Below are 8,594 nucleotides of genomic sequence, written 5' to 3' on the forward strand. Positions count from 1 at the left end.
CTGGTTTTGGTGCTATGCACTGCTACTAATTGCAAACCATTCATTCGTGATAGTAACAAGCTACCTAAAAATATTTCATGCTAATAGAAACGAGAGCAGGGCTCGTTTGGTTTGTTTTTAACACCGAGAAACGCCAATGACCTTGTTCTCAAAACTGTAACAATAATTAAAGAGACTTCCTAAAGATAACCAGACAGTTCTCTACTTCGTGCCGATTTATTTCCAGTGGTCAAGTCTACAGGAATGACAAAAAAGGAGGGATACTTCACAGCATTTACCGTGTGTCAGGACTAATTACTATAGGATTAATTACACACAGGTATCAACTCCTCCAACAGATACCAAGATTGGAGTGGCGTGATGGCGATTATATGAGTGGGTGTGTCTATATATATATATATATATATATATATATATATATATATATATATATATATATATATATATATATATATATATATATAGTTGTATTTATAATTTAACTATAATAACTAACTAAAGATTGAGTACACAAACCCTTCATATTTGATGTGTATGTCAAGCTGTATATTAATAATGCACCTCGTTCAGTTTCATTTGAATTAACTATAAATACTACAGTAAGTAATTGCTCGGGAATATACAAACATGTTTTTCTTCCCAAAAATGCATTAGCTGTATGATTAATGTACGTGGTAATGAAATCTAATGTATTTCATAAACCGTTTGCACAAGGTGGTTTTATTTGTATATATAGTACATAGATGTGTTTGCGCGATGATGTTGTTATGATTGTAACTTTGCACTTTAAAAATGATTCATGCACACTATAATCACAATGTACTGCTGAGTTAATTGCAATCTTTCGAGCATTCCCTTGAAAGCTTTAATTGGTTAGAATCTTCAAAAAGCCAGGCGCTTTAAAACAACAACAAACAGCAAGCAAAAAACAAAGGGATGCATAATATCACATATTGAAAATGATTTTATTTATCCATTTACATTTAATTGATATAAACCTGTTCAGGAAATCAAATTATATGTTTAGTATAAGAACAAACATGTATTAAGAAACTTGTTTTCAATAAATAAGCACAGACAGTTAAGTTAGAACATATCACAAATCGACCGGTAGGTAACAAGAATGCTTTATCTACACAAAACATCCTATCTCACAGGTTTTTTAAAGTTTCTTATTTTTTATAAATAGTTTCTTTTCCCAGTATTGTATTCTGGCCAGCACATGCACACAAAGCTTCTTTTTTATTTAGTTATTTTTTTGTATTATTATTATTATTATTATTATTATTATTATTATTATTATTATTATTATTATTATTATTTTTGCTGTACAAACTCCCAATATTTTAAATACACAAGTGCACTGTGCATGCCAATAGCCCGTTTTTGCATGCAGTGCATGTGGCACATTTCAGGATCTTACGTTCACTATATATGGAGTCAAGATCAAACATAATAACCTTTTATTTTAGAGATTTAAAATGAATAATCTCTCGTAATTCATGTGAAAAGAATATCTTCTATGTGCATGTTTTGTTCTTTTTTTAATGGTTGTTTTGATCAAAACTCCATACAGCTCCATATTCCGATAACAAATAAATACACACAAACAGATAAATAAATACAGAAATACGCTTTGCAAAGTAACTGTAGTGAAATCTGATTAAAAAGGAAAAGTATAAAACAAACTAACTAGTCTTTCTAAGCAGGATTAAACAGAAGTTTGCAATAATTATATTTAAAGTCCACGACATAGGTTTCCTTGCCCCTTGTGCATGTGTAGTTTGTGACTTAGAATGTAATTTTAATTAATTGTTACACAACCAGTTTCTATATATATATATATATATATATATATATATATATATATATATATATATATATATATATATATATAGATAGATATATATATATAGATGTATTTCAAATCCTGAGTATACTTCCTGGTGTGTTGTTAAGATGGGGATTTAAAAAACAAACAAAGCCATTTATTGGGCCTCCGCGATCTTTATTATTAAGTGAAACTCATTGAGACTGTGTGCTCTAGTGCCTTGCGGCGCAGGGATGCGATGCTCGTCCCTCTCCACACGTCACTCTCCGGGGAGCTGCAAAGCTGGGGCGAACCGGTCACGTTAGCGGAGCCGGACAGGGAGCCGGGCATCATCCCTGGAAAGCCGGGCTGGTAGAGGTGTGACTGGAGCCCGGAGCCGTTGGAGGACAGGCCCATGGAGTTGGGAGGGGGACCAGCTCCAAGGCTGCACTGGGACAGGGATTGAGCCATGGCCTGCTGCCGGCCCAAGGAGGGGGGGAGTTGCAATTGAGAAACGCCCGGCATTCCGGCCGCCGCCCAGCGGGTGTCATTGGCGTGAAAGGAACAGAGGCTATCGCCCATGGCGGCTGCGGCTGCTGCTGCTGAGTTGAACTGATGAGTCAAGCCATGAGTGGGGAGCAGGGTACCGGGGGCTCTGAAGACGTTCGTGGTCTTCTTGCGCTTCTTCCACTTGGCGCGTCGGTTCTGAAACCAAACCTATTGAATGAAGAAAAAAACAAGGTGTAACTATGATGAAATGATAACATGCAATAGCGTCTACTCACAGCATCATTTATTCCACACCTCATGCCAGTGTTATAAAATCAGTAAAACAAACAAACCCAAAAAATTAAAAAGGGTTTATTTCTGGGTACGAAAGAAAACGTCTGGAATGTGATTAATGCTTGTGGGGTCAGCTGAAAAAAATCAGTTTTCAATTAATTAGCTTAGGGCCGAACCTCGGGGAGACGCTGTTGTTTTTATAGATATGAGGTATACGCTATATTAACAGGATCTGTGTAACAGGTGGTAAACCATACGAACTCGGTGCGTTCCAATAAGAACTTAAAACCCATTTTAAAAACTACCCTTGTGAGAGTTAGCACAGCCTGCACTCTCCGGAGACACCCACATTGTATGTTGAGTATATGAAAATCATTAATTATAATATTATACAAGATCATGTGAAAAGCTATGCATATGAGATGTGTAGTACAGCCGATATATATATATATATATATATATATATATATATATATATATATATATATATATATATATATATATCAAATACAAATATTTAGATGCGAGCTGGTCTACATTTAGATGTGTGCGATTAGGCCTTATGGGTTTGGAAATGCTTTATTATAAAAGGCTTTCTGAAATGACTCTTCCTCTAAATGCCATAGCTATCTGTTGGTTACTATTTTGTAAAAATCGTATGATCAAATTACAGTTGTAGTCTTTTAGAATAAATGCAATGCAGTTAATGCGTTCGTCCAGTAAACGCGCGCGCACTGCTGTTACCGCAATTGCGGTGCATCAGAAAACACTGAAGTAACAACCAATACATAGTGTGGTGCATTCACAAGGGTTACTCTGTGCGCGGGGCTCGCTGTTCTCCGCTTCTATTGTCGTGTGCGCGTACTGCTAGACGTACAGACCGGTAACATTAATGGTTATCATGTATTTCAATGGGAATTTATACCAGACACTTTTCCTAAATATGTATCACCTAATTATATTAATCACTTGATTATATTATTGAAATGTTTTTAGATGAATTGTAACTTACATATATATGTCTGTGGATGTGTACTATTTAACAGCTACATTTTGTTAAGTTTCTATCAATTAAAATATGTTGTTTCAGTCAAATATGAACGGAGTATTCGTAACAGCTGAGTAGATAAGTAGACGCGTTTAAGGGAATGCGAGACTAATTATAAAACACATTTTTATAGATGCATTTTAAATGCAAAAATGCTTAATAGTCGTTGACAAACATTAACACACGTCACAGAAGTAAGACCTGTTTAACAGTAAGACTGAAATGCAACACTTGCGTTAGTGTACAATAGTTACATCATTCTTAAATACATATAAATTGATCTTTTTGGTTAAATAGATTTTCATTGGCAATAATTAGCTATTAATTTTATATATAATTTTCACATGCTATAATAAAAAAGAAAATCTGCAATAATTAAGGGATATAACAAGGGATAATAAATCATCTAAAGTATGTCTGAGGCGATATGTGTAATATTCAAATACAGCGTAGAAACCGTGGCGCTCAAATGTGGCAGCTAATAATTAAAATAGTGAGTATATATAAAATTATATTTATCATTGTGTGTGTGTGTGTGTGTGTGTGTGTGTGTGTGTGTGTGTGTGTGTGTGTGTGTGTGTGTGTGTGTGTGTGTGTGTGTGTGTGAGGCTATACAAAATACATTTTATAAGGGTATCGTGTTACCCTTTGTGTGTAATACAATATTTTCAACACTTCACACCTTCATTAGTATTTAGCTTAAAGCCGATATAAACGTTAGTTTGGTCCCAATTCAGGCTGTAAACGATAAGACGTGTTACATTTATGAAGGGGTCTTTTGTGAGGTCAATAAAGATCTCAGTGAAATCCTGCTGATGATTAATGTGAAGATATGGTAAGCAATCCGGAGCGCCGTATTAAAACTCAAATATCTGGTTCATTCCGAGCAGCCAGCCGTGAAATCCACACCAAATAGTGCTTGGAGGGAAAGAAAATGCTATTTCTCATTCCATTAAAAAAAAACCTAGAATATACTCTGAAGGTGCCCCACATTAAGACGCGGCAGGTGACAGAATCATTCCTAAGCACACCGCAGTCCTCTCCACCGAATTGTAACACAGAGCGGTGTCTGTCTGTTGATGTGAAATATCATTTCCTAACCAGCACTTATTTCGCTTATTTGGTTTTTATGTAAATAAACTATCGGAAGTTAATTAATACTGTGCTAGACTAATGATTATGCTTATTATATTGCATATGATTGCGTAATTTGCATGATTTTCACATCGCTGGTTAATAAGCCATCCCCTGTTATAAATAATTCTGAAATTGGTTGCTAATAATGGATCAAGGCACGTTTTTTTCTTATTACACCATGAGATTAAAATACATCGGATAATAATAATAATATTTTTTTTAAAAAGCTTGTCACATAGGCTATAGGAATGTGCGGCGTGTATTTTAATTGGTTTTTTTTCCGATCTAAAAATGGTACAATTGCATGAGTTAATTTAGCACCATTTTTAATGCAACACAGCACATCAATCAACTATATGGAACATTCTAATTTAAATAACGAGCAGAAGAGCCATCTACTGCTGATGGGGGAGATGCCAAAGATTACCCAGTAAAATTGCCTTAATTTATTCCCAAGTATTTTCACTTCACTTGATCTATTTATTTATTTATTTATTTATGTATTCATTTATTGATTTATTTTTAGAATTAACCTTTTTTTCGGGGGAGCGGGGTGGGGTGTCAATGTATTTGAAGATATTCCACAGAAAATGTAATATTCGTAATATTATTTCGCAGTTCTTTTTACATGTTAAACTAAATTACAAAATTATTATAGATGAAGGATGTTTGACTGAACCAATAACGCAGTAATGAAGCAGCATTCCGCTTTCTATTCTGTTTAACACATGAGTTATAACTAACGATCATTTAAATTGCTTATATATATATATATATATATATATATATATATACATATATATATATATATATATATATATATATATCATTTTCAACGTAAAAACCTCCCAGGTTTTGAAAAACACAATGCATATGTGTTAACGTCTATAAATGTTTCTCAGATAATAATAATAAAAGCCGTATAGGTCCATTTATAATAATAAAATACCATTTCAAATATAATTCTACGCAATATTAAGGAAGAATGTAAAATTAGGAAACCTATGTGTTTTTTTTCTCTCTTTTAAACACGCATGCAAATGCATATATATATATATATATATATATATATATATATATATATATATATATATATATATATATAATCAAAATGTATCAATTTGATTTGAGGTTTCAATATTATAACCGCATTCTTGTAGCTATGCAAGTCATTAAACATGCATGTCTCATAAGAAATCAATCGATAAATTCTGCAGAAATAACAACATGAACTTGCATTAAGAAAAGCAGTTCATTAACTGACAACTATTAAAAACGAAAATAATAACATAATAATAATAATAATAATAATAATAATAATAATAATAATAATAATAATAATAATAATAATAATAATAATAATGTATTGGACGTTACAAAGCGCGCGTTCCATATCATTACAGATTCAAGCACGATGCTTTGGCATAAACCACATCGTTTAGTAAAATCGCGCTAAAATAAATACAACTAAATCAAAAGCGCATCTTTTGTATTTGAATCTATAGCTTGAATTCATTTCTTGACTCGTTTTACATTTAAAATACCTTGATGCAGACTAGTGGATTTAACAGAAGTAATGTATTATCAATAACAGCGCATGTGACATGACATTGTGCTGTGCAACCCACGCTATCAGTACACGATAGGCCATACTTTTATATTTGAGAAGTTCGATGTCTTCGATATTTATTTTACTTATGATCACTTACGAAGCCTGAAACACGAGGCCTTGACTTTCCAAATTCGAATGAGTTTACACGGTTTGTGTTTGTCACCCTCTCTCAGCCTGTGTTCGGTGCTTCACACCGTTTTGGGAATCACCTCATGAAAGGTGAGACATTCCTAATGTATTGTGCATTGAAATAAATCAATTGTTTTTTGATTTGACATTGATAACGGCAAAGAAAGGTCTCAGCACTCGTGTTGTTCCCTTACCGCCCAGTTTAAATCATGTCAACACAACCGCGTTATATAAAACATGATGACTGCTTCGCTTTGCCGACTTGTTCATTATTATTAACAGCTTTCACAGATGTAGACTTTTCGTCAATATCCAAGAGTTCACAATTTATTTATTTTTTCATAAGAACACCATGGTATGCATAAGAAATAAAGATTTTTGAGCATTATTATATTTTGTATATAGTTCAATAGTAGCCTACAACGGATGTTTAATTGGTTTATTTTGCACTAAGTGAGTTTTCATAGAAGAATATACAAGTTATATATTGTGTAAATCTTTTCTTGATAATGACAGGCAGTGGCGATATATTATAATATTTTTTAAGACAAGTACGCTGGCCGAAGTCTCTGCAAAGTGGTGTTACCTGGACGCGGGACTCTGTTAGACCGATCCTCAGCGCCAGCTCTTCTCTCATGAAGATGTCTGGATAGTGGGTTTTAGCGAAGCTCCTCTCCAGTTCGTTAAGCTGGGCCGGTGTAAAGCGGGTCCGGTGCCGCTTCTGTTTCTGCTGGCTTGTCTGTCCACCAGACTGGTTCTGGTTTTGTTGCTGTTGCTGCTTGTCCTGGTCTTTCGTGCCGACCTGCACGGCGGAGGGATTGGATCCAGCATTGCTGATGTCATCCCCAGGGAGCAGTGTCGCCCCTTCTACATTGTCCGAGCCCGGGGCTATATCGCCAGGATGGCCGGTATCCGATCCCCCTGCTCCCAGCCTGCACTTCAAAGCCTCCCTATGACCCAGGAGCTCAGCCGCGGCATCTTTCATCCCTGTGCAAAAAAATGAACACCAACCACTTAATAGTCAGGAATGCCAAGCAACCATCAAACACAAACTTCCTCGTATTTCCTGTGTATTAAAAAATAAAGATTTAGAGGCAGCATTTTTTAGTTGAAAAAGGCAGAATTAAATACAATGTAACGGTATACGACAGCAAAAACTATATCGTTTAATCATAGACAACATTTGATAATTACAATGTCTATCTGACTGAAGAATGCACAAACTTCCATTTGTTAAAAGACATATTGATTTCCTTAGTGCAACATGCATTTATCTATTGCATTTTCAGTACTGATTACGTGATAAATAACCTCAGTTGTTCCTTTTGATCGTTTATCAAATATCATCATTATTATTATATTACTACTTTTAAAAAATAAATATCAAAGACATTAAATCCTTAAAGAGCAGCCCACTCTTTGATCACATCTATCTGAAAACGATGTAAATTAAATTATAATCTAATACAAAAATAATTGCTTTTAGAGAGAATTAGCTCATTTAGATCATATTAAGCTAAAATAAAGAACAAATTGACAATTTCCCTGCTCGATTGTGTTAGATTAGAAGTTCCTCCAGCTTACAGTAGAGTTGAAGACCGGAGTTTGGCGATGATAACTCACCGAGGCGAGCATCCAGGAGGTCGGCGTGGGATAGCATTGCGCACCGCTCCAGGGTGAAATGCTTTCCAAAAAAATTCTACGACTTTAAACTATTTAAAAAATATATATAGCCTAAATGAAAGAAAATTCGGTTTGTGCTTAAAAATGAGGTCTCTTGCATTATAATGTCCTTTAGAAGAACGGGGAGGTGCTTAATAGTGAATGAACCCGAGAGCGTCTCCAAATGAGGACCAATCAGAATGGAGACTGAAAATGTCAGCGCTAGGAGTCTCATAGGCCAGCCACTCACATCCACATGCAGGATAAATTTACAATTCAATTTCGCCTCATTTCAAAATCTCGTTTATTAGCTTTCAACCTCAAATTATACCATTTAAAACGACCTGGTCTCATTTCTATAATCACTACAAACCAAACTTAATAAACGCAGTATACCTAGAATATTTGTTCAA

General features: G+C 34.6%; 1 protein-coding gene across 2 annotated transcripts; it reads right to left on the reverse strand.

Moving 5' to 3' along the window:
• Positions 1-946: 946 nt before the first annotated feature.
• Positions 947-8,317, reverse strand: LOC117403788 (homeobox protein orthopedia B-like). Of its 2 annotated transcripts, none has more exons than XM_034906616.2 (3): positions 8,143-8,317; positions 7,106-7,506; positions 947-2,527 (listed from the first exon to the last, which is right to left on the reverse strand). In XM_034906616.2, exons 1-3 carry the CDS (start codon positions 8,177-8,179, stop codon positions 2,015-2,017), a joined length of 951 nt encoding a protein of 316 aa, XP_034762507.2. In that variant the 5' UTR covers positions 8,180-8,317; the 3' UTR covers positions 947-2,014. The 2 variants fall into 2 exon arrangements, with proteins under 2 accessions (XP_034762507.2, XP_034762446.2); XM_034906555.2 differs by having other exon boundaries at positions 8,104-8,317.
• Between the last annotated feature and the right edge of the window lie 277 nt (positions 8,318-8,594).

This window comes from Acipenser ruthenus, chromosome 1, assembly GCF_902713425.1.
Source record: "Acipenser ruthenus chromosome 1, fAciRut3.2 maternal haplotype, whole genome shotgun sequence".
Classification (NCBI taxonomy): Eukaryota; Metazoa; Chordata; class Actinopteri; order Acipenseriformes; family Acipenseridae; genus Acipenser; species Acipenser ruthenus.